The sequence below is a fragment of the Rattus norvegicus genome, chromosome 16 (assembly GCF_036323735.1).
Source record: "Rattus norvegicus strain BN/NHsdMcwi chromosome 16, GRCr8, whole genome shotgun sequence".
NCBI lineage: Eukaryota > Metazoa > Chordata > Mammalia > Rodentia > Muridae > Rattus > Rattus norvegicus.
Window position 1 is genome coordinate 7658055 of NC_086034.1, and position 26619 is coordinate 7684673.

At 48.2% G+C, this 26619-nt stretch overlaps 1 protein-coding gene across 2 annotated transcripts in view; it reads right to left on the reverse strand.

The window, feature by feature from the left end:
- Positions 1-5610: 5610 nt before the first annotated feature.
- The window catches only part of Chat (choline O-acetyltransferase), a 59752-nt gene continuing 38743 nt past the window's right edge, over positions 5611-26619 (reverse strand). For both annotated transcript variants that reach the window (NM_001170593.1, XM_063275138.1), the window contains 8 exons: positions 23783-23952; positions 21503-21603; positions 20636-20764; positions 17833-17955; positions 16428-16569; positions 16229-16291; positions 9478-9615; positions 5611-7225 (listed from right to left, as the gene is read on the reverse strand). In NM_001170593.1, the coding sequence (NP_001164064.1) occupies positions 6944-7225; positions 9478-9615; positions 16229-16291; positions 16428-16569; positions 17833-17955; positions 20636-20764; positions 21503-21603; positions 23783-23952 (1148 nt within the window). In that variant the 3' untranslated portion in view covers positions 5611-6943. The remainder of the gene's footprint in view (positions 7226-9477; positions 9616-16228; positions 16292-16427; positions 16570-17832; positions 17956-20635; positions 20765-21502; positions 21604-23782; positions 23953-26619) is intronic.

The following is a 26619-nucleotide window of genomic DNA, read 5'->3' on the forward strand; positions in this document are numbered from 1 at the left end:
TGACGCTTTAGCAATAGAAACTCTGACTAAGACATCTTCTCATAAACTAATCACTGGGCACCCTATCGAAATGGAAAGAGGATTGAACAGGGGATTATATGCTGATATAAGGTATCTTTAAAACGATAACTAAAAATTCAGAACTGGTTACAGAAACTTTGAAAAAGACACCCCATTGAAGGTTCTCTTCAGCCACAGTAAAAAGAGACACACTAGGTGCTTCTTGCAAAAACAAACAAGCAACCCAACAAGACAAAAGAAAATGAAACAAAACAAAACAAAGTCCCATGATTATTAGGGAGAATGTTCCCAAAAGAAAGAATTCTTTCTAACATATTTTCCTTCTCACTGCTCAGGTTTTTGTTTGTTTGTTTGTTTGTTTGTTTTTTTGAGAAGAAAAGGCTATACCCCAAGAGGAAACTAAACTATTTGGAACTAGTTTTACTTAACCACACTTGTGTATTTCATTAGTCTCTTCAACTAACCTGTTTTTTCTTTCTTTTTTCTACTGTTTTGTTCTCTGTTTTGCTGGCAACTGTTTTTCTCTTCTACTTCATTTGAGGTCACCTTTTGGTTCTTTCTTGCAACTGAAAACCTTTACGGCTGATGTCCATGGTCCGTGCTGCGGCTCAGTGCTATGGCAATGCCCAAGTTCGTGCTCTGCCTTCCCAAAGGTCACGTGACTTCACTGGTCACGGAGGCAGTACACGCCTCAGTCAGGCTGTCAGGCTGCCTTCATCTTTTCTAGAAGTTGCACCAAGACATCTGCTGAAGTTCTTTAATTCGTACCATTTCTTCAAATAAAGAATTTTGGTACCACCCCCACCATCCGCCCCACCAAAAAAGGCCGAGGGCTATGGCGGTGCCCATGTCTGTGCTGTCGCCGAGGGCTGTGTTGATGTTTGCCGTCCGTACTGTCACTGGAGAGCGTGTGGATGTCCGTGGTCAGTGGTGTTGCCGGAAACCATGTAGACATGCGCGGTGTGGGCTGCTGCTACTGACTGTAAGGGTCACGGATGCTTCTAACGCAGAGGGTGTCGATGCAGACTCACAGTTGAGAACGAGAGACATAGAAAGGTTCTGGGACAACCTCCTCTACTCTCGCCCCCAAAAGAATCAGTCTAGACAGGAGGCCATTGACGAGAACTCTCAGAGACTGGGATAAGGATGGCACAGTTTAGCTAGCTCTTCATAGGTGATGGCTTCTGCAGGGCTGGCAGTCGGGAGGGACTTAATTTTCTTTGGGGGTTTGACCGTGAAGTCAGTGTTTGGACAAAAGTACTACGCTTTCCTCTTTCTCTTTTCCTTCCTTCGTTCTGTCTGTCTTTTCTTCTTTTCTTCCTTCCCTCCCTCCCTCCCCCTCCCTCCCTCCCTTCCTTCCTTCCTTCTTCTCCTTCATTTTCCCCCCCTGGGAGAAGGTTACAAGGATGGGAGTGGATATGGGAGAACCGGGAGATGAGTGTGACCAGGGTACATCATGTAAAATTCCCAAATAACCGATAAAAGAATTGTGTTGAAAAAACACTTTACTTTTTACTGCGCTTCCCCCACCCCTTTGTTTTATTTCTGTTTTGTGTTTGTTTTTGTTTTTGTTTTTTGAGACACAAAGGGGTTTTTCTGTGTTAGCTCTGGCTGTCCCGGAACTGTAGACCAGGTTCGCCTTGAATTCACAGAGATCTGTCTGCCTTTGCCTCCCGAGTGCTAGGATTAAAGACGTGTGTCACCATGGTCTGATTTGGCTTTGTTTTTAAGATAGGGTCTCATTATGGTGCTCTGGCGGGCCTGAAATCATTATGTAGCCTAGGCTAGTCTTCAACCCCTTATCTTCCTACCTCAGACTCTCAAGTGCTGAGGTTTTTAGGGATAGGCTACCATGTCCAGGTTCCCCCTGTTTTTTTCAAAGTTATATGTACTTCACCAGTTCTTTTATCATATTGTTTTCTGATGTGCTTTGAGGCATTATTTGCCCATAAAAACTTTTACCATGACCCAAACGTTTTGCTATGAGGTACCTTTAAGTGAATTTAATTTACCCCTCCACAGTTTCATACTCATATCTGATGGACTTTGGTCATACCTCACATCGTCTGTTTATGTTTCCCCTTTCTGCCAAACCCCCTTTCTCCTCTCCTATAAACCCTTCTCCCCCATACATGTCTTTCTGCTGCTGATTTTTACTCACTGTATTTAACTACGGTTGCCTGAATGGGCACATATGGAAGATTACTTGCTTGGTTATTTACCAGTGGATATAGCATTGAGGAATATGGCTCCCCCAATCCCAGCAAACTTTAACACGGATCCCTCCCCATCTGGGATGGAATGTTGGTAGGTCCTATGCAGATCTTGCATACTTAGCTGCTGTGAGTCACTGGTGCCCTGGCTGGAGGCTTCTTCTCTGCTTGGCTAGTTTTCATTGCACCATGACTAGAAAATAGCATTTCAGAGCACCCCTTCCTACCCTCTGATCTTCCCACATCCTCTTCCACAGGGTTCCCTGAGCCTCAGAGGAAATGGCATTGTTGTCATGTTTACAGCCAAACACTCAACATTCCTTTATTCTCTGCATAAACTACAAACAGAAGTTTCTCTGGCCATTTTGGAGAGTGGCTCTAGTCTGTGGGTATAGACCTTAGGAAGCAGTTTGGTACCATATCTACTCATAGTAGGCTCCCATCTTAGAGTTTATGACCTCCGTAGTGATGGGTTTTGACCAGGTTTATAGTACCAGATGTGAATCCCTCTTGTGGAGAGGGACCCAGATCTAACAATAAAGTGATTGGACAGTCTCATGTCAGTGGTGCCCCAATTATGCCAATGAGCACACTTGCCTGGCAAATTGGTACCGGACAGTGCACAGGGTGCATTGCAGGAAGACTGTTAAAGATTTTTCTCTCCTAGCAGATTATACAGCACGTTCCAGCAATAGGAAAGCTAGCCAGCAGGGGGCGCACTTCCAGCTCCTTTTCTCCTTGACTTATCGGGCATCCGGAGACCAAATCACGTGGCATCTTCAGCAATAGGGACTTCTCATCGAGCTCTGGCTGGTAAGCAAGAGCAATAGTAGTAGCCCGTACCGTTTGGTGATATCATCATAAGCTATGCTACCCTTGTCACTGAGGTATTCTGGGAGCAGAACCTGGTATCTTTAGCATTCTTTAAGTATTTTAAAGTTTGTGTTAGTTTTATTTTTTGGGGGGGCGGGAGGGCGGGGTTGACCGATGAGGTTTAGAATTGTTTGTTAGATTCTGGAATATTCTCAGTCATTTCTCGTTGACGAGTGCTTCCCCACATCCTGTCCCATATGTCCCTGTGCTAGCTTTTGTCTTGTCAGCTCCACAGAAGGTAGAGCCTCTGGGAAGAAGAGGAAGCCTCTGTTGAGGAGCCGCCTCCTTCTGAATGGCCTTTGGGCAAGTTCATGGTTGATGACTGATGTAGGAGTGTCTATCCCACTGTGAGGGGTGTGACACCCCCACCCCCTGGGGAGCAAATGGTCCTGGATTGTATAAAAATGTAAACGGAGTGAGCCCTGAGAGCAAGCCAGTAAGCAGCATCCCTCCACGGCTCTGCCTCAGTTCCTGCCTCAAGGTTCCTGTCTTGAATTCCTGGCCTGACTTCTCTCCGTGGACTGTGAAGAGATACCCAAGCCAAAGCAACTCTTTGCTCTCTAAGATGTGTTTGGCCACAGTCTCTATCATAGCAACAGCAAGCAAACAAGGACGCTCCTCCTTCAACCCTCACACGCACGTCAGAGTTCCTTATCCTGTCTCCCTTCAACAGTGCCTTCAACAGTTTTAAACGCATCTGTTTATTAGTTTCTCTGAAGCACCTGTGGTCCTGACTCCATTGGCTTCTGTGGCTCTCCTGGAGAGCCCATCCTTTCCTGGCTTTGTATTTCTGACCGTGAGCTCATCTGCAATAGACGGTTCCCCACTGTGGGCGTTTGATGTGTCCGAGGTGGGAAGTGGTTTTGTATGTAGTTCTCTGGGTCTTATTGTATCAAGCTAGTTTGGCCTTTTAAGATGATTTGTGTAAATGCAGACTTCTCATCCTCACAGGGCAAAGCGGTGGTTCTGCTTTCTCATGCACTTTTTCCCCTTGCATCCACCTTGGGTAGATGGCAGGATTTCTTGCCCTTGTCTGGGGCACAGGTGAGTGTTTGTGTGTGTGTGTGTGTGTGTGTGTGTATGCATGGGTGGGTAGGGTGATGGTAAGAGGTTTTTTTCATTTTAATTTTAATTTTTAGCCTTTTCACAGACAGAGATGCCTCTGGGGCTTCAATTTGTGCTGGTTTGAGTGGTTTCTTCACTCTCTGTGGGCTCGCACAGCTTGTCAACCCCATGGGACTGTGTGCTGGACAGGACAGCGGATATTGCGCTGCTGGGAATAAATGCCAACTTCCCTCAGCCTACAACCACCTGCGTAAGGAGTCTCCACTGAGGAATTATCTAGCTCAGGTAAGCCTGTCAGCACATCCTCAGAACTGTCTTATCTTTATTAGTGGGGAGAGACTCTCTGCTGTGAGTCGTGCCATTTTCTGGGCTGCACTCTGACCTGTGTAGGACACAGAGCGAGGACAGGGAGCTAAGCATCAGCAGTGGACGAAGAAGAGGCAGGGATCCAGGGGTTTCTCCTCTCTCTGCTCCTGGCTATGGTTGTGGTACCCGCTGCTCCGTGCCTCCTCGGCAATCCTGCACTGCAGCCTGGAGCTGTCAGCCGAAGAGACCCTTTCCCCATCTGTGCGGCTCAGGGTGTTGCAACACAGGCATGAAGCTAGAACAGATAAGTCATGTATGATGAACTTGTAGTTCCTGTCCACTGCTCATGGTGGTCATCCTTCTTTCTAGAATTTGAGATCAAAGCTCCTCTCCTCTCCCTCCTCTCCTCTCCCTCCTCTCTTCTTTTCTCTTTCCTCCTCCTCCTCTTCCTCCTCCTCCTCCTCCTCCTCCTCCATTTAGAAGAATCTACACTCTGCACCACCAACTGCTCACTTATGGAGTGGGTCTTGCAGCCTGGACCAGTGTGAGCTTGCCTTGGTGAGCTTGCAACAAGAATGCTAGATCTCGACAGTTTTCCCCTCTATTTTCAAACAATGGCCATCTCGTGTCATCTTGTCCCAAACCCCAGAAATAAGCAGTGTTGGCCTCAATATTCCCATGTTCCAAGTAAGGACACCCAGAAATGCGATAAGACACACAAGTCTGGAGCTCCTTTGGGCTTCCTAGTGAGGTATCTTCACTTTATGCCGTCCACAGACATGTTTAGATAGGCTTACAGAGAGCACTCTTTTCTGCACTGAATTCCTGTCAGCCAATCACAAATGCCACATGAAACCCATACCTCTCCTCAATCATGATGTGGCCACATGCACTAGCAGAGACTTGATTCCCTCCCTCTTCTTTTATGGCCCAGTGTCATTTATTTTAACTCTGCCCTTAGATGAACAGTTTCTTTATGCTGCCCAGACTGGCTTCAAACTCCTGGCTTTGTGCAGTGTTCCCGCCACACCCTCAGACACTGTTGCTGGCAGAGTCCACACAGGCCAATGAACTGTTGGTTTGGATCACAGGATTTATATCATCTGTCAGTGGGAACGATGACAACATTGTCTTTCTTGGCATTGCATTTTATTGAATACAGACTTACAGGTCCTTAAATATCTTGAATGGAATGCTTTCAATATTCTGCTCTTTATTCATACATGGATTTCTTTAAAGCACAGAACTATAAATTAAGATGTACATATTGCCATAAATCTAGAACTATATTATAAAAATAGAACCCAAACATCAACTTCATAAATAATTTGGCAATTTAGCAGTATGACAAGGTGGCCATACTTACAATGGGTCACCGCTTCAAACAACTGTGTCATTTTCCATCTCTGAGAGACACGTAGGAGTGGAATAGCCTCCTTTCCCAAGGTCCCCACAGAGCAGCCTGTGGCCGTGGCTCAGTGTTGCCTTTGCATAAATATAAGTACACTCCTTTGTTCTTGGAGGGGGAAGGCCAGCTTCCAGTCTCTTCCTAAGGGAGGAGGTGTTCCCTCCAGCCAAGGCTCTGCCAGGTATGGGTCTTACACCCTCACAGTGCATGGTTTGATACATCCAATAAATACAGTGAGTTTCTTTTCTGATGGAGAAGAGCAACCAAGGCTTGGTTCTCTCAGATCAGTAGTTTAGGAGGGAATCACTCAAGCAACGCCTTTGGACAGTGTCTTCCCAAAGGGGGCCCCACTCCTTGTCAGCCATGTGGCCCCTTCACCCACAACCCAGCTTTAGTTCTCGCAGTCTTGCCAGAGACAGCTCCATTATCCATCAAATGAAGATAATTGCTGGTCTTCCTTCCTTCCTTCCTTCCTTCCTTCCTTCCTTCCTTCCTTCCTTCTCCCTCCTCTCTCTCTCTCTCTCTCTCTCTCTCTCTCTCTCTCTCTCTGAATAGCTGGATGAGATTATCGGAACTCCAGGAAGTCTGTGCTATGGAAGATAAAGGAAGAAATGTCTTTGCGGGTGCCGGCCACTGTATTCTAAACCCACTCAGGCTATCTGTGTGCACGTGAGTGTGTGGAGGGACAGCCACAGATAGTGATCCAGAGCTAGCCTCTGCCTTCATGACCTATTTGGGCCCATAACATGTGGTGAGATGACTGTTCTTCCACTGGGCAGAGCTACCATGTGTGCCACTGGGTGTTGCTGGGAAAAGGGTAAAGGTTACGTTTCTGAAGACCTCATCGGGAATTCCCAGCTCACCCAGGTTGCTTCCAAACCAGGCTGGGTCTCATTTCCAGTTGTAAAGGACAGAGGCCACCTTGATAAATATAATGAGGGGCTCTCTCTTAACATGCCAGCTTCGTGTGAGCCCCCAAGGTTAGGGGGAGCAGCAGCAAGCTGGGGTGGGGATGGGAACAGAGCTTAGTAGGGTCTGACTTCTGTAGGAGGCTGGGCTAGTGGCTGGAGTCAAGATTGCTTGGCTTGGTTGGGCCCCTAGCTTTTTCCTTGGGTGCTGGTGGCTTGCTGTCAGCAGGCTGCCTTGAACTGCAGAGGTCTCTCATGTCAACAAGGCTCGCTCCCACAGCTTCCGCAAACTCCACAGACGAGGTCTCTTTGCAGCTGTGAAAACTGGAGATGCAGAAGGTGATGGCCTCGGGCTGGGGGTTGTAGCAGGCTCCATAGCCATTGGGGACCACGGGTCCATAACAGCAGAACATCTCCATGGTTGTGGGCACCTGGAGAAGAGCATGGGTTGGAAACAACCTATTCTGTGGCATTTGACCTTGGAACCTGCTAGAGCATGGTGGGTGCCTTTCCTGTATCTTGAGACCACCATCATATTTGCTTCCTGTTCAAGTCCCCTCGTCGTGGACTTGATTGACCAGACTGAATCGTGTTGGTGTGAATGATTGGACATGGCTATTGAGATAAAGATGCACTCAAGGTGCAAGGTGTGGGGGGAGAGACACCCCAAGCCACCCCCACTCCCCAGTGTATACTTGGCCCTTCCTGCGGAACCGAAAGCTCCCACAGTGACTTCTGCTTCGGCCTGAGTCACAGTTTTCCTTCATCTAGGGGCCATTTGAGGCACTGTGGCAATCAGGCTAATTTACTAAATGGCACCCTGGTGGCACCCAACCATTAGATGGCTTCCCACGGGGAGTAATTTATGAACTGGAGGAAATCTGGCCTTCTCCTCTGTTGATTTCCCCCAGATCCTTAATTACTGTCAGTACTGCCTGGCTGGTCTGATTTCCTCCCCAAGGCCCACCCACCCATGCACAGTTACTCAGCACCGGCACTTCCGATCCTGCTGTCACCTGGAATTTTAGGTAATCGGCTAAGACGCTCTGAATGTAGAGGGCTAAGGCTTTGCGGTCTGCATGGCAAACCAAGAAAGTGTGTCTCTGAAAGCATCCAAGCCATAAATGTTACTGTTCGATGGGAAAGATACCAATAAAGAGCTCATGCCCCGGATTCATTTTATTAGGTGAATTTAGGGATCAGTAAGGGTTGTTGAGCCAGTGTAGTGTGGGGCAGGGTCTGTTTTAAATCCACAGGTTTCTGCTGCTGTGCTCTTAGGCCTTCCGAAACGGCACTGGCCATTTAAATGGGGCAGAACAAGCCATTAGTCTTGCTAATAGAGTCACTGCATTGTCAGATAAATTTGCCGTGCAATGGCCGGAGGCCATGAAGCCATTCCAGAGCACTCTATGCCCATGGATGGTTTCCCGAAGAATTTATGTTGTGGTATTCTGGTCTCGCTTATTCATGTCTGCAAGCCCACTGCTGTAATGACAAAATTAAATTACTGAGTGGGCTTTTATCCTCAGACACAGCTTGGTCAGCCTCCTTCACCTCCCATGTCCAGCGGTTTGCAGATGTGGTAGCTTCCAGGAGACTGGTGTGGTTACACGTCTCCCCTCCCCTGCAGCACTCTGCTAATGAATGTCATTCTGTCTGTGTGGCTGTGGTCCTTTGATACAATGGTATGTCACAACATCAGGTGGGGAATATTGGGCTGATAAGTGGTTTTCTGCCATTGGTGCCCTGGCCATTCAATACCATAATCCCTATGACCTAATTGAGGGACCTCCAACCAGGCCTGCTAGGCTTCAGATCCTAGGGTTCTCTGCAGTGGGATACCCGCTCATACGCAGTGGATGGCAAGGCAGTACTGCATGATGGTTAGAACCCTCAGATGGATGCGTTCCCAGGCTGTCTACCTTGGCTAAGGGAGCCTGTGGTCATTCCTACTTAGAGGATGGGAGACTATCAATGACCTGAACATTTAGATCAGTCTACCGAAGGTGACAAACTCAAGAGGCAGAGCCTGGGGCCGGGGAAATGGCTCAGTGATTGAAAGAGCTTGCTGCTCTTCCAGAGGACCCAAGTTCAACTCCCAGCACGGAGGTCAGGCGGCTAGCTCACAACTGCCTGTCACTCTAGCTTCAGAGGATCCAACACTCTTTTATGGTCTCTGGGGGCACCAGAAAACACACCACACACACTGACATTGGCACACAGACAAATGCATACGCACACAAAAATACAGATAAAGCTTGTTAAAAGAAAAAAAAAAAAAAGAAGGGCTGAAGAGATGGCTCAGTGGCGAAGGGCACTGGCTACTCTTCCAGAGGTCCTGAGTTCAAGTCCCAGCACCTGCATGGCAGCTCACCATTGCATGCAACTTCAGTTTCAGGGGAGCTGATGCCCTCACACAGATGCACATGCCAACTAGGTTGATCAGTCTGTTACCCATTGCATGCAGATACTTGAGTGTATACTGTATCCTGTATGTATAATTATTTTGCATAAATAATACACATTAAATACTTGCAAACATATGCCTACATGTACGTGCATGTGTGTGTGTTCGTGTGTATGTGTGTGTGTGAAAACAAGCAGAGACAAAGCCTGGTTCTAAGTCACTAATGTCCTTGCGATGGGGCCTCCTGGGCCCTGGCCACACATGCAGAGGCTGTACCTGGCTGGTGGAGAGGACAAACCGGTTGCTCATCAGGTATGTTTCATCCATGAACATCTCAGGTGGCTCTTTGCACAGGTCTCGGGCCAGCTCCCTCAGTGCCAGAAGATGGTTGTCAATGGCCATGCCGGTTATGGCCTGGGAGTCAGGAACACAGAGGCAATGAGACCTGCTTTTCCTCTGTACCTCCCCTCCCCTTCTTGTCTCCTCCTCAAGACCAGTGTGACTCTAGTCACTCCTTGCTTAAACTGCTCTTGATAGATGACCTGTGTGAGCATCTTCTCTGGAGCTCCTGGACTCTAGCACTCTGTGTCTGTGTGTGTGTCTGTGTGTGTGTCTGTGTGTGTGTCTGTGTGTGTGTCTGTGTGTGTGTCTGTGTGTGTGTCTGTGTCTGTGTGTCTGTGTGTGTGTGTGTCTGTGTGTGTGTGTGTCTGTGTGTCTGTGTGTGTGTGTGTGTCTGTGTGTGTGTCTGTGTGTGTGTCTGTGTGTGTGTTTGTGTCTGTGTGTGTGTCTGTGTCTGTGTGTGTGTCTGTGTGTCTGTGTTTCTATGTGTCTGTCTGTCTCTGTCACTGTTTCTTAATCTCTTAATCACCAAGACAGTTAAACTTTTCAGTGGATGAGGGAGAAGAGGAAAAACTCCAGGAGGAGTCTGTGGAGAGGACTCTGGGACTGGAAGTAAAATCAGGGCATTTTTCTAAGGTTCTCCCCCTAGAGGCTGGGTGGATAGGGTCTGTACTCTTTTGTTTGGTTTTTCTTTGCAATTACCTGTTTTTATGGAGCAATTGAGGAAGCTGGAGACTGGGGGGATGGGGGTGTGTGGGGGAGGTGAGGGAGTGGAGGAGTGGGGGATGGGGGGTTAAGGGGGAGTAGGCACTGCTCCTAGCCTACAGAATGAACCTTATTACCATCAGAGTAATTAAGACTTTGGGGGTCTGTTATGTATGGTGGCCATTTAGCTATTACAGCCACTCCTAGGAGGAAATCCCCCTTTCCCAGTGAACTTCGCTTGGGTTTACAAGGCACGTATTAGCATCTGACAGCCATTCTCCTTCAGCAGAGAATAAATGCATAAAGATGATTTCGATGCTTCTCCCCGATGGCATCTAATTATAGTCTGAATAGACAAGTTATGAAACTTGAGCTAACTTTATTCTTAATTAATTTATGTAAGGTGGTGCTAGAGATGGAGCAGAGGGCCCTACACATGCTAAGTGCATGCTCTACCATAGTTTGCCTCTTATTTGCCTTGCTGGGACAGAGAGGAGGTATTAGGAGCCCTCTCCGGTGGTGGACATGCTTCATTTCTCTGCTGACCTCTATTTATCCTTTGGTGAAGGCTCACAGAGGAAGATATTCTGTAAGCAACCTGCCCCCCAGCCCAGCTCTTAACAGTCAAATATAACCAGAGGAAGTCAAATGAACAATTGTCTACAGTGGTGAGTAGCCCTCGACAATGTACAGAGTACAAGGACCAGGGAGCTTTGAGGGGCCTGGACAAGCATGCCTTCCCACCGGGGGTTCCTCTCCCTACAATCTCTGTCAAATACGTTCTTGCACCTTGGGAGGCTGCCTTGTTCCCCGTCTCTTTCCCCTGTTCTCGTGGCTAACTGGGTACTAGTCCCAGGTACCAGCTGCCTTCCCATCTCTCCTCTCTACTGCCCACTCCTGATTCAGTTGCTTTTGTCAAGGTACCATGAGTAACACAGAAGATCCCATGGTGATGCTTCAGAGGATGCTTCTCCAGAGAAGAAAGTTTGTAACTTTGAATTTGTTACCAAAGCACAGTGTTGGGTATCCCAGTGCTTATAGTTTAAAACCCAAAGAAGCCAATGGCTGATGTCACCTTGAGAACACCGCTTCCCACTCTACAGGGGCGAGGCCTTGAAACTTCTCCCTTTGACATTGTGCTCATTGCTCTGAATCCATGCTTAAGAGTGCTGCGACTGCATCTTCCAGGCTTACTTACAAACTTCCTGATATAAGAAATCAAGCATCTGCTTCTGCTTCCTTTACCTGCTTCTGTCTTTCAGTCTTCCCAGGAGAGTCCTATTTCAACTCCTTCTTGCTTGAACAACATACAGTGCTTATTGAATGTCATGTAGACACCCACAGCTGGGTCTTCAGGGTATTATGATTAGATTTCTCTCCTTCCCTTCATCCCTCTATTTCTCCACCCATCCTTCCTTTCTTTCTTTCCTACTGAGGATGAAACTCAGGACTTACAATATGCTAGCCAAGTGATATCAACTTAGCTATGTTCCCAGACATAGATTTTCTTTCTCATTAAACTTGTTGTTCTCCCTTGAATTGACAATCATGAAGTTGTGTTTGTCTATGTCTCTACCTCTAATTAGTTCTTAAATGCGGCCTTCATTTTAGTCTCCTCTCACTCAGTCCTCCTTTATGTACTAATTGCTCTCTAAATCTACTGAGTAGTTACTGACTTACAATCTCCGTTCAGTGTCATCCTTTTTCTACTTCTTTTTTTGTTTGTGTGTTGAATCTTCTATGTTATTTGTTTGTTTATTTTAGCTTTCATTTTCATACTTTGGAGACATGGAGCCTTTGTCAATTTTTATAAGAAAGACTATTCAGTTAGTAAAAAGTGTAAATCTCTTCTGTTTAAAATGTCTTTATTCTGTCTTTAAATCTGCTGATAGTTTAGCTAGGTATGAAAGGGGTGTTGGAGATCATTTTCCCTTAGAATCTGAAGGCATTGCTCGCAATCAAACACCTTCTGCTTATGCTATCTAAAGATCAATTATATTTTTATGAACTTTGTCTTTCTTTTTCCTCTGAGAAACTTAGGATTTCTCTATGTCTATAGGATCATGAAATTTCCTTGGTATGACTATTTTCTATTATGTGAGATGGTGAATTCCCTCAATATAGAAGGATTTTCTGTGGTTCTGAAGTTTGTTTTGTTTTGTTCTGGGGATAGTACTTAGGGATCTATGCCTGCTAGACAAGTTCTCTATCATTGAACTATCCATAGCTTTTGATATTTTTCTTGAAGTATTTGGTTGTCTATTCTCCAATTTCTCTTTCTGAAAAACTATTATTTGGGGTACTGCTCACCTGAACTAAGCCATCCTATCTTTCTTTATAGTTCATCTCTGGTTGGTGTTTAAAGTAGATTACCTCATATTATCTTTCAATACTTCCATTGACATTTTGTACTATACTGCACCCTAGAGCTATCTTTATCTCTTGATACTATTTTTAGAATTTTTTTTCTTATTTAGAGAACAAAATTTTTTGAAAAATTGTGGGGCAGTGAAACATACCAGGAAACTTGGTAAGGTTGAGTGAGTTCAGAGGCCCTGGCACCCAGGGACCTACCTAAGACAGTAGGCATCTCCCTGCTCCCTGCCAGATTCCTGGCCCAGAATATGTGGCCACACTTCCCACATGAGAATAGAGTTCTCCATGCTAATGAGGTATCTAACAGCCCTGAGGGTTAAGCCAATAAGATTCCCTCCCCAGACATTCCTTCCTGTAAAAGGTATTTAATCTTGGGACCACCCTGAGGAGGTGGTATGCACCCACTTTTCACAACGAACAGTGAATGAACGGTATGGATAAGCATGGACTCTTTTTCATCAAGAAATGCCTTGGGGAATGTGGCAGAAGCCTTCATCTACATAGCCTGCACTATCTAAGTCTCCCACAGAAAGCCTCTCCATACTCCCAGAAAATTGCAACTAAGCCAAGGACAATCTCTGATGAGCTAAACTGGAGTTCCCCATGCCCCTGGCCCTGGACTTCTAAGCCTGCAGACCCAACTCTGTTCCCAACTCCCCACAAATCAGTGGAGTCTGGATGTCCAGGAGTTTTTGAATTCCTGACCCCAGGCTCCTCATCATAGGCCCGTGCACCACCAACCCTCCCTTCCGACTTCTCTGAGCAGTCTCCTGGATACCCATCCAGGAGTCAGGGAACTTCAGTCCCCCCTCAAGCCTTGTATTGGTGCTTCCCTCAAACCCAACACCCTACAGTGGGCGGGCATAGGGTAAATACAGTCTAGCTTCTCTGCATTTCGTCTGCCCAGCAGCATTCCCACACCCTTGCTGTGGGGTGAACTCGGAACAACAACAACAACAAAAAATTCATATCTCAAAAGTTACTAGTTAATAACATTTACTAAGAGGCTCTGCTTTTAATTCGTAATCAAGTCATTGGAAAGTGAAGGCCCCTATGTGAGAGAACACACGGCTTCCAGCCATCCTGCCTTCTACCTTGGCCACATGAGCATCACACATCCTTCCTCTCGAGGATTCAATAGCAGGAACTAAGCAGATATCAAGCAGAGAGAGACCTCACTGGCTGATCCTTTCATCCTCGACTCCAAGACTCCCCAAATTGTGGGAAATCTTAGTTCTTTATAAATTATGCACTACACTAGATTCTGTTACAGCAGGCTAAACAGACAAAACCGTCAGCCAACCCTCTTTTTCTCTGGTGCCTGAGCTGCCCTGAGGTACTGCACCTCAGCCCCCTGGGTTGTCCAACGTCTTTGTCTGTGCCCTAAGCCGGCTGCCAGCTGCTCTTCTTTTCATCAACAAATGAGTTCCTGTCTCTCTGATTCTCTTCTCATAGGAATATGGCTTAAAACACCTCTGTTCTAGAGAATTTCAGAGAGGGGGACATTCAACTCTCGTGTTCAACATGTCATGTTGAATCGGAAGTCCACATGTTCCTCTTCATCCCTCTGCCCAGCCGCAGTTTTCTTCAGCATCATACAATGAGTGTCTGCTTGGCAAGCCACTCCCCTAATGCAGCTTGTTCTTCTGCCCCACACTGGAGTAACATTCAATCCAGTTTTTCTGCTCCTCAGTCCTTTGCAAACTGCACTCACCGAGCTCTTCCTATCAGATATATCATATTCACAAGACTCTTCCCTTTACAACACAATGCTCTCTCCTCGGGTTCCCTTCCCTTTCTTAATCCTTCACACTAAAGACTGCTTCCCCTGGGAAGTCCTCTCAGCTTCTCAAAACAGAGGAAGAAGCTTGCTCCTCCATGTTCTCTGTACCTTCCTAGGACTCTTCTTCATGTGGATTTGACATAACTTTGAAGCACCTCTACTCTGACTCCTTGTTAAATACCCGCTGATAGCTCTTAGGGATGTCAAAATATATTTCCTGTATATATAGCACTTAAGCTAGAGTGAAGCAGGGGGAAATTCATTGACAGCAGAGCAGGCACTTACTGGAGCTTGGATCTGAAATGTCTTCAAAGACTCATGCATTGAAGGCTTGGCACCATTGGGAAGTTGTGGAAATTTTAAGAGGTGGAGCCCAGTGAAAAGTTTTACTATAAAGGTATTTACTGCCCGTTAGGTAGATCGTGGCATCCCAGATCCTCTTCCTCTTTCCCCCTTTTATTTCTTTGTCATAAAAAGGAATGATTTTGGTTGATTATGATCCCTAACACAAAGTGCTGATGATGCTGCCTTTCTATTAGCCTGAATGCCCTGGAAGCTACTAACCGTAGCCCCTGAAACTGTGAGCCAAAATAGGCTTTTCCCTCTCTGTGTTGATTGGCTGATTGTCTCCTTTATTTGCATCCCTGTGGTGATTGGCTGATTGGCTCCATTATTTCCTTCTCTGTGCTGATTGGCTGATTGTCTGTTATTTGCTTCCCTGTGCTGATTGGCTGATTGGCTCCGTTGTTTGCTAGAGTAGTAGAAAAGCTGACTAAGAACTTTTTGAGACAAAGTCTCACGCAGATCCCACATTCACCTTGAACTTGTGATCCTCCTGCCTTGGGCTCCTGAGTACTTGGAGTATAGACCTAAGCTATCATGCCCGGCTAATACAGTGTTTAAACAGAACAAACATGGCTGTCGAGATAAATCAGGGACCGAGTTAGAGGAAAAGTATTCACCGATGAATTCTAAAACTCAGAAATATGTTGGATTTGCTTTCAAGTACACACAGAATGACCTGCTCAATCTTTCTCATCGATTTTTGTCATCTTTCTGCTTGTATTTGAGTGATCTGTAATTACCACATTGATCACCAGCTCAAGTTCCCTCTTGTTTGCATGCGAATAATAGCTTTGCAATATTAAAAAATAAATTATTCCCTCAAACCAGAGAAATGGTCCTCATACAATTTTGATTTCACTATTAATTTTCAGCAAAGTCCTTCAGTTCACAGGCGGCATAAATGAACATATAGAAAACAAGAGGGGAAATCACCACCCAGGTGATAATAATTCTGACTTCTTTCCAGTGTGCCTGGGAACAAGCCACCAATATTTTTCAGGCTGCCCCCCCCAGTTTGATGGTTTCTATAAATATTATGAAGTACCATACATATTGTGAGCCATTATTATCATTAGGGTATGTCAACAGGTTTCAAACACCACTTACTGTCCTGTGTGAAACCAGGGAAGGCGGGAAGGGTGTGTGGCCTGTGATGTAGAAATAAGAAAAAGACCATGCCCAGGGGAATCAACCTATAATCAATCCTGGCCACTTGAGAGACCGAGATAAGAGAATCACATATTAAAGGCCAACCAGGGCTACACAGTAAATTCAAGGCCAGCCTGGGCAACTTGATGAGACTCTGTTTCAAAATAAAAAGTTAAAAAAAAAGGGGGGGGGGGACTTGCCGTATAGCTTAGTGCTATAGCAATTGCCTAGCATTCAGTCCCAGTGCCATACAAATAAATAAAATAAAAATGAATAAAAATCAGGGAGTGGTAGCCTTGCTGTTGGGGCTAGTGAGGAATGGCCACTCACCATGACTGTGTACTCAGTCTGGGCCTGCATGGCTGTCTGCAGCAGCTGCAGTTTCTCAGAAGCCTGTGAACAAAGGAGAGGGTTGGGCACGGAAGGCACTGCAGGCAGGGAATCCCCGTGCATGCAACAAAGTGCACTGGCAGCCCATGGCGGCCTCAATGGCTTCCCTGTGGCTCCTTAAGGCAGAGCGGGGGTTTACCGGCATGGCAGCCTTGTGGTCAGTCATGGCTTGCACAAAAGCCAGAGCCTCTGGAGTGGCTGATCTGATGTTGTCCACCCGACCTTCCTGGAAGCGGCGGATGGATGCGCTCTCATAGGTGGGCACCAGTCTCTGGTAAAGCCTGAACAAGATAAAAGATGGATGGCAAACAGTAATTTGTTCTCAGGGAGTCATAAATCCCGAAAGAGGAATAGCTCCAGCAGGTTTTATTTTCATAGCTCTGACGTGACGTGGCCCAGTATTTCATTTTAATGTTAATAGAATTCTAGAGGAGAATTCCAGAGATGAATGCCGGGAAGTCTTTGATGTGAGGAACCATGTACACTTTTATTCACTGGGGACACCGTGTTGATATAAAATGAAGAGGCAACTGGTTTAAAAACAAAAAACAAAACACCACCCCCAATCTGTAGGAACCCCCAGTTCCCATCAGCCAGTAACATCCATGGAGTTGACTATGAGGAAGAAGAAAAACCATAGGACTGAGACTAATGAGAGCTCAGTGTCGCATAACAAGTTGTGGCCTCACATCCACCTCTGTAGGAGGTGCACTTTTGCCAGTCAGTTCAAGATGATAGAGAACTGGGTGACAGCAGAGCCTAAGATGGTTGCTTCTGGTGAGAGAGTTAAAGCGAAGCTAAAGCGAAGCTCTAGAGGTCAAAAGGTTTACAGGATGGCCCCAAAGCTCAAGGGTGGACCCCAGGAGTGCTGGGCAGCAAAGTGGTAGGATCTGATTTGCATATGTCCACGCCCACTCGTCATGAAGCCAGGACTATGCAGAGGACACGTAGGAGCAGCCATCTCTAGGGCCTATGCTGCAGCTGGTCAAGCAGCTGGTAGCTTCTTAGGAGCTGAGGGTGGTGGTTGGGAGGGCAAACAACTGGTTTAAGAGACAGCTGGAGAACCGATATGGGAATATGTGGGTGAAATAAAGGAAAAGATCAATAGGGATCCTTAGGTCTTTGACTGGACTAACTTGGGGGAAGGCTCCCATTGTTTCCACACCCTGAACAAGGATAGGAAGACCAGGGAGGTGTGGGTCACACCACGGGGACTTCGATGAGCAGAGAAAATCAGGTAAAGAGCACTCCCTACAAGTTCATGGTCTTCCTAATCCACCCGATTCTCCTTAGCTCTGCAAGAGAGTACCCCTGGACCTGCTCAGGCAGCCCCCCATTTGTGACACCTTCCTTCTGCTTCTGGATTTTGATTCCGATTTGAAACTGAGCTTGGATGGTAACGTCTCCTTGCAGTTGGCTTTGATCATCCCCCAGCCCTCTGACCCCACCCTGAAAGCCATATACTCCCCTCCAGGATGTTTCTAGACTCTAAAGCATCCCATCCACTAGTCAGTTGGGCACGAGCTTATCTTGCCCTTGCTCACCTGTAGTAAGCCAGCTGGAGGGCCACCTGGATGAAGCCGTCGGGGCTGTATTTCTGCTTCTTGATAAATGTTTTTCCATAGTTGTCAAACTTGTAAACAATGAAATCCAGATTCTTTACTATTCTGTGGAAGAGAAAGAAGATCCTCAGCATGCAAGATAAGACTCCCAAAACACAGAACCCACCCACGTTTTCTGATCCTTGTCTGTGTCCTAGGCCCAGAAGATAAGTGGATAGATAGTCCTTATCATCCAGAAATACCCTCGGGTGTCAGAGATGTGCCCTCACCTATGCAAGTGGCACAAGAAACATTGGAACTGGGGTTCGTCTAGGCAGATGAGCTCATCCCACAGGGACCCTTCTAGGGTGAGGTGGGCCTGGCTACAGTGGCAAGGTGGGAGGAGCATGCAAATGAGACATTTGCATGGGCAGAGTAAATCGTCATCCACATACAGACAGATCCCTGCCTCCTGGCAGCCTGCAAAGCAGGCATGGAAAGGACCATTTATATGACCTGTGTAGGAACTGTGTGTGGTCCAGTGTCCCGGTGGACAGCTGGCTGTCATCTAGTCTCTGCTGTGCTCTGTAGTTTGAGCGAGGACTGAAGCTTCACTCACCCATTGTTTTAATTGTTAACAGAAGCCCCATTTTATCCAGTGACTTCTAACTCACCTGATTCTCCTTAGCTCTGCCAGGCAGCCCCTGTGAGTCCCTGACCCCTAGACCAGAGCTCAGGCAGTTCCCCATTTGTGACACCTTCCTTCTACTTCTAGACTTTGATTCCTGTTTGAAACCTGGCTTGGATGGTAACATCTCTGTGCGGCTGGCTTTGGTTATCTTCTAACCCTCTGCCCCCACCCTGAAAGCCATACCTCCCTCCAGGATGCTTCTAGACTCTAAAGCACCCCATCTGACAGTTCACTTGGGCATGCCTCCTGGGATGTACCTATCATTCATTATGACAGAGTACCAGGAAGCTTCCCTCAGTTCACACAGAAATGCCCATGCCACCCCCGTATCGGCCAGTATTCTCTCTCTCTCTCTTTTTTTTTCCTTTTTCTTTTTTTCGGAGCTGGGGACCAAACCCAGGGCCTTGCGCTTGCTAGGCAAGCGCTCTACCACTGAGCTAAATGCCCAACCCCCAGTATTCTCTCTTAACATGAGTTTGGGGTCTGGTCTGATGCCCACGGGGTGGGGAGGAGAATTCCCAGCAAGGAGTGTGTCACTGGCTCAGCACAGCTTCTAGAGGAATAACCTGCCCCCACTAACACTGTCCCTGAGACTTGATGCTACGTCTGCTGTCCCATCACTCACTTTAACTGAGTTCTTCTGCCTCACATGAGCTGAGCACCCAAGAGTCATGCAGATGCTTGGGGCAGGAGCGACCCCCTACCTTTTTTTCTTTTTGGTTCTTTTTTTCGGAGCTGGGGACCGAACCCAGGGCCTTGCGCTTCCTAGGTAAGCGCTCTACCACTGAGCTAAATCCCCAACCCCGACCCCCTACCTTTTGACAGACTCCTTGGGCAGATTTCTCTGTCCCCATGGCCACTCAGAAACCCCCCTCTCCAGACTCTGCTCACCTTGGCCCACCACCTCCCATGGACTATGTAGGTCCAGGTACGACCTCATGCCCCATTAGGTAGATGCTGCAGGGTAAAGGACCACACAGGTCCCTGAGAATAAGCAGACCCTTCGGCTGTTTTCCTCTGTCTCCCTCTTCTGGCAGCCCACTCACTGTGGACCTCCATCATCAAAGACGTCAACAACATTCCATGGAAACCCAGAGACCTCTTCCTCATTCACTAAAGCCAGCTGCTTCCACAGCAGCTCCAAGACAGGAGCTTCTCCATGCTAGGTTTCCCAGCCTGGCCACGCTGTGCCCCGCCCACCTGTGCTACCTCCATAGACTCCTCCCTGGTTCCCCAACAACCCCTAGCCAGGAGCTCCTCATCAAAGACAGGGCAGGCTCTTCACAGCATGGCTCAGCCTCTCTGTCTTATGTCCCATCTTCTTGTTTGCTGGCTCCAGACCAGCCTGGCTTTTATGAGCCTTCAGAGGTTTAAAGAAGCCTTTGTCCTGGCTCCTCCCTCAAGCTGCTGCTCATCCTTTGAGTTCCTCGCTCACTGTCCAGGCAGAGTTTAACCCCTTATCTATCTGCAGGCTCGGGTGGGTCTCCATGCCTCTTTGTTTTGGGCATTTCGTGGCTCGAACATGATTTGAAATATTCTTGCATTAGAGTACGGAGGATAAAGCCCGTGCCCATTCATTTACGAGGTCCCAGTGTTTTACCACAGACCTGGCGCGCACACGATAGAGCTCTTCGAGTTTGAGGAGTGAGTGAATGGGTATTCTCACACAGGGACCTACAACAGCAGCGCAGATCCAGCCCTTCTGCCTCTGTCCACTATGGCCAGAGCCAGCTCCTCCCCTGGGCAAAAGGCCCCCTTGTTGAGCTGCGAGTGTAAACTCAAGCAAATCGAAATAGCTCAGATTCAAATGACCTATTCAAAGTAGTTGTTTATGACTCCCTCAAAGCAGGGAATCCATCCCTAATCTTCAATCTGCTTAGTCAGGTGAAACCTGCAAGGGGGGAAAAATAGCTTCAGGTTTGCATTTTATGAAAATGGTAGACATTCGAGCAAGGTTATTTCCTGAGAGTCATAACTCCTCTTTAGTTTGACTACTTCTCCATGAGGGATGAGAATGGGCGGAGCCTAGAGGGGAGCAGAGTCCCAGGGGCCTTTGGAATCTTCCAGAATGCTTCAGCAGCCATTGGGGGCGGGGGAGTGTAGGGGTTCCCTTACCTTTGAAGTTTCTCTGCTGAGGAGGCGAGATGGCCTTGGGTTTCTGGGGAACATTTCCACCTCAGCCTTCTGGGGGCAGGGAGCTCACTCACTGAGTCAGCCCTGACGAGCTTCTTGTTGCTTGTCATCCTGCAGAGGCAAAGGGACAACCTCCTGAGACCCTGCAGCCAAGGGGTGTGGGCAGTGTGGCTTTCTTGTGCAAGCGTCTTAGCTGCGCACAGCCACTGAAATGTAGGGTGTCTGAGCCGTCCGTCCGCTGAGCAGATAAACCAAACTGCATTTGTGACAGAGCCAGGACCCCATCGTCTTCCACCTGACTCTAGTGTGTATCATTCGTTTTCATTCGTCCCCGTGTTCAGCCATGTTCGGGCTGTCCTTAAGAGAGAGTTGGTAATGTGGGAGCAAGCTGAGTTGCTGTGTCTCCAAAGGCTGGTTTGTGTCTCTGTCATGCCAGAGACTGGGGACCTACATCCAGAAGAGAGCGAGCAAAACTGCAAAGCAAGAAGGAATGCGGTACGGCTAAGGGATAGACAAGCAGGGCTTAGCCTAGCAGTATGGAAGTTGGGGATATAGCCCATGATGGAGGAGACCTCCCTCTGTACCTGGCACTGTCTCAGGGCCAAGAAGAAAGATTGATCTAAGCTCCCTGGATCATCACTTGGATTCCCCCCGACTTCTCCTTGTCTGCTCTGAGTTTCCTGCCCAGCCCGCACCTCCCATCTGCGGCTCGTAGAGCTCATTTTGCAGTCTTTGAGCCTCTTTCCAAATTTCATCTTTGGCACAGCCATTTTCTGGACTGACACCCCAGTTTCTCCTGGCTCGGCATGGCAGCCCTCTGAGGTCTTCCTCTGCTCTGCCCAGACTCACATATGTTTCAGCAGGTGCTCTGTGCACTGCACCAGGACGATGCCATCAAATGGAGAATGCTCACACACCACACCGCAGGTGCCATCTCGGCCCACCACGAACTGCAACAGAGAAGAGGCAGCTGAGCTGACCCTGGGCCTGGGCTAGGACCCCCTGACCTCTTGGGGACATTTCTCCTCCAAGGATACCAAGGACTGTTGATTCCTAACGAGGCTGCTGCAGATGGCTGCGGGCACCAAACTGTATGGAAGTCTCAAGGAAGCTCTTCCTACAGGGCTCTAGGCAGTGGAAGGGCAGCCCAAGTCCCTCCCCCCCTCCCCCCCTCCCCCCTCCCCCTCCCCCCACAGCAGTGTGGTGTTCTTAGTGAGCTCGTAGTGTCTAGTGCACGGTCTATAGGGCCGAGTGGGTGTTCAGTCCCGTTTGTCCTTTATGGTGTGCACAGCGGACACCATTGCCCAGTGCCTTCAGCAACCATTTGCCTAATAGACCGACTCTGCTCCTATTGGCCACCACCGAGTTTATCCCCAAGATCTAGATGAGTGTCCAACCCAGAGCAGCTGCCGGTAATTGTGTTGCATAAATGAATAAAAGATAACGATGTGATCTGCCAGAAAGAAGATCTGTAAGGAGAAAGAACAGGTTCTTCGGTGGAAAAGGTGCGGGGAGCATGCTCTATTCAACAGCCGACAAATCTCAGTCTGCTGTTGTGTCTGCTGACCGAGGAAACATCCACCAGAGCCTCCGAACCCCTCGACCTGAGGGCTCATTTAAACCAGCCCAGTAAAGCAGCTCACAGGATTGAGATGAAAAATTAGAGAGAAAGGACCCACAGACACTATAGAGAGACCTTAGGCCCCTTTGCATCGTTTTACACAGACTATGTTGAGCTCACCTGGGAAAAGAAATACTCTCAGGGCTCAAGAGAAAATAAGGGGACTCTTAGACTGTCCCCCATGGGAAGCGGGGTGCTCTGGAGCTCCTTGCACTGTCTGCCCTTGGTAAATGAACAAACAGATGAGCAAAGGAATGAGCTCTTAAGGTGTTTGCGGAAACTACTTCCCGGGGACCACAGCACACATTTTGAGCTGTTTCTCCCCAAACCTTCCTCCAGTCTTGGCTGACTGTGCCAGACACCGAATCTCAATGTATCTCAATGATCTAAGCCAACAAACATCACGTACTCTCAGAGCGTCTCTAAGTATGCACTGTTCTCTGTTTCCCTCCACCAGTTCTTTCTTTCCATGGGGAGACTCATCTTCCATCCCCTCAAGCTCAGGTCCGTGACACCTCGGTGGCACCCCTGGTTCACCTAATTTCTGTCCTATCTACAAAATGAGGAACCTATGCTCACACCCTGTGGGCACCTTTTTGTCCCTGTCACTTAAAGGGAGGAAAATAGGTCTTTGAAAAACTGTACCCAACGGTTACTATTCTCTGTGTCCTGTGCATCCATTATATAAGTTCATTCCAACCGCTGCTCTGTGAAAGATCCCAAGCCATTAGCGGCACCGTGGAGGCTAAACAGCCAGCCCGGCAGCAACAGAACTCATCAGAAATAACAGAATCACTATGCAAACCAATAAAGAAGATGCCCCTCCCCCCCATGTGGGGATGGGGTGAGGAGAAAATGAGACACTGCTGGGAAATGCTTATGGAGGTAGGCTGTCCCAACCCAGAGAGATAGCTAACTTGCTTTTCTACGGCCACTGCGAGACTGGGGTGGCATTGTAAATAAACAAGATTGCATTAGATACTGGCAGGTTGCAGGGTTTGCAGGGGGCTAGAGGTCTGGGATGAACGGCCAACCTAGAGCACAGCCCATTTGCAAGAGTGTTTTCCTCTAAATCAACATTAGATGTGATCACAATGCCCTCGAATGAAAAGCTATGGGTTATTTGATTGTTCCTTGGGACGCATTGATCAGATGCTGGGCTGCCCTTTCTGTGTGCTGAAATGGGCGAGCCAGGTGGTGGACATTCAGAAAAGCTGGCATTTCTGGTCAGCCCCGAATCCTGTTGAGAATTTACTGGGTGAATGGGTGGTAGTACCCCACCCCAGAGTGTGATGGAGGTGGGGGAGGGAGCCCAGGTGTGACCAAGCTCTTCCCACACAGAAGCCAGACAGTCGGGGGGGGGGGAGCATTATTTGGGCTCTACACGTGGCTAGCCTAGGGGTGGCATCACTAGTTTAGCCTGAATGTCAGGAGACAGCAAGAACACTCGGCTCTGGCCTGCTCCAGAAGAGGCAATGCAGTTGCAGGGCCATGAGCAGGGCTCTTACCTGCAGGGACTTGTCATACCAGCGATTGGCTCCGTTCAGGCTGCAGCCTCCACCGTGAAGGAGTTGGAGGGCCCTGTGGGTGTCACTGAGCTCTCCTGTGCCTGGACCATCCAGGCATACCAGGCAGATGCAGCGCTCGATCATGTCCAGGGAGTCCCGGTTGGTGGAGTCTGTAGGACAGGTGAGTGTGGCCTCAGTCTGGGCCCCCTGCAGAGTCTCCCATGCTGCCAGCAGCCTGTCAGCCTTGACAGGGCCATGCAGTCAGATGTCCTGTCCTGAGCCTCTGCTCTACCCAGTGGTCTGGTCAAGACTGTTGGCCCCTAGCAGTGCCCACAGCTTCCCCCAGTGTGGGGCCACTGGTTCGGGGCATGCTTCAGTCCTCAGTCCTGCGCAAGCTCCTACTGTCTGGTCCATCAGTGCCCTCGCTCCGGCACAGACATTACTGCATCTGTGCACGTCAATCATTGACTCTTTTTTCCAAGTACTTAAATTTTTTTTCCTAGAAATTTTAAATTAGGCAGTTTCACATGAGAATCTGAAAGGAAAGGTCTTGTCCCTCTAAGAACCAGAATCTATGGCCTCGTAAGCCTAGTGGAGAGTTAGGAGGAGGGGGAGCTTGGGAACAGGATAGAGATTCCCCTTTACTATGGGGTTCTCCACACTCTGTCCACACCCCATTCCCCTCTTTTCTCCAACACACATCCATGAAGTTAGCCGTAGCGCTAAGCCTTATGTGATGCACTGTGCTGAGGGTCTCTTGAGACTCCCAGTAGAGACAGTGCCTTCAGAACATGGTGATGGTATGCTTGGTCAGTCCTGGGTCAGATCCAAATAGTCAGAGGGGAGGAGAAGCGTCCAGGAAGGAGTTAGTAGCCAGGTCGGTTGGAGAGCAGGAAGCAAACTCCAGCCACATGGGTGGAGCTTAGAGATAAAGCCACTGACTTCCAGCTTAGGGGTGAAGGCTACAGGATTTAGATGAGGCCAGATGACTACAGTAACGAGAGGTTCTTATCCAGCCTTGGCTGGGCACCTGTTATGTGCCAGATATCGATTTAGGCATGCGCACTCCAATCGGAGACTGGCGACAGTCTCACGTCCCACTTGCAGGTCCAGGGAAGACAGAAAATAAATACCCCGACTGTAGGATATTTCCAAGGCCTTACTTAAACATGAGGTTTGATAATAACTGTCCAGGAACTGGAGAAGGCTAGATCTGTTCTAGACATATAACTCCCAAGCCCAGGTTGGGAGCAGAACACCAAGAAGGTCAGACTCAGGAGTGAGGAGTCCTCCCAGCAAGAAGATCTGGGCCAAAGGTACAGGCTTGGAGTAGAGCCAAGCGTGCCTCACTCAGAACATGGGGGAAAATAAGACCGTGCTGGCTGGTGAAGGGCCATGGGTAGCTAGAATGCTGAACATCATTGCCCTCCTGACCATTTCTTTGGTGAATACTAAAAGGCTGGCTTTGTGTCTTTCTTAACCCGGATTTCTTAGAGATAAGCCCAAGGCAGTGTGGGATAGGCAGGCTGCAGCACTCCAGAGAGCCCATAGCTCGCTCATCCAGCTAGGAAGGAAGTGGTTGCAGGCCTGATCCAACCTCTGGATGGGAGAGTGAAAGCCTGGGACTCCTCCCGAATGCACAACACAGGCTTCCTCTCCGTGCTAGCGGCTTGACCTCCTTCAGACAGAGAAAGATCCCTCAGGATGGCCCAGGCCTTACTATCAAATGCTGGCCGCGTCTGGCCCAGAAGCTCAGCCCCACTCACCAGGAACCAGGCCCTGGCTCATTAGGCAAGCTGAAACGGGAGCAGGACTGAGAGCTGGGAAGCCAGGTGGCCTTGCAAATGAACTCCCTGAATGCAAGTGCTGATCAGTCAGCTACTGACAAGTTTATTGTGTGAGGCAGGAAATGAAGCCCATCCAAACCCATCCACCATGAGTGAGGCCCACGCGCGAGAGAAACACTGGGTAGTGGGATGGAGACCCGTGGCAGGGGTCGTTTGTCTCCTGACCTCCGCGTGGGGCACACCCGGGCTTGTGTAATGCAGCAAATCAATCTTCCTCACGAAGCCCCCACTCACAGGTGAGAGGCGGGACTTGAGTAGTCAAGAATTTCTTCTGGTGCTCACACTCAGAGGCTCATGGCTTCAATGGTGTGGAAGATCCAGAGGCCCGGAGGTTAGAAGCGTCTAGACTTACTCAGATGAGCAAAGATACAGCAGGTATCTCAGGTCTCTGCCTTAGAAGGCTTAGACTCTCAGGTCCTGCTCTTGAACAGGCATGCACACCTGCACACACACACACACACACACACACACACACACACACACACACCCCTGTCTAGGACTCATGCCTTCTCTGGTGTGTATCAGGTAATGGTGCAAATCACATTTCCGTCCATGGAAATGAAGTTCTGGAAGTCTTAGGGATACAGAGCTTCTAATCTCTTACCAAGCCCATCATAACAGCTCTCCTCCTTAAACCATAAGATCTCCCTTCTTTTGGGAGGTAAATTTTCAGTCAGACACTTGATATTTTCCCCTAATCTATGGCCTTGGAGGGGTGGTCTTTGTCATCCCAGTTCCCAGGGGCAGAGACAGCACAAAAGCATGTCTTTATCCCTGAGACCTGTCTCCTGTGAATTAGAACCAATTTGGATTGAGTTATAAAACCTCTTTTAAATCTTTCAAAGGGGAGAGTCTCGTCTTCCAGGAAAACGGACTAGTTTTTCCCCACCCCTCTCACTGGATATTGTAAATAAGTACTATGTTTAAACAAACATAAGACAGAATGTGGAACAGAGACTGAAGGAATGGCCATCCAGAGACTGCCCCACC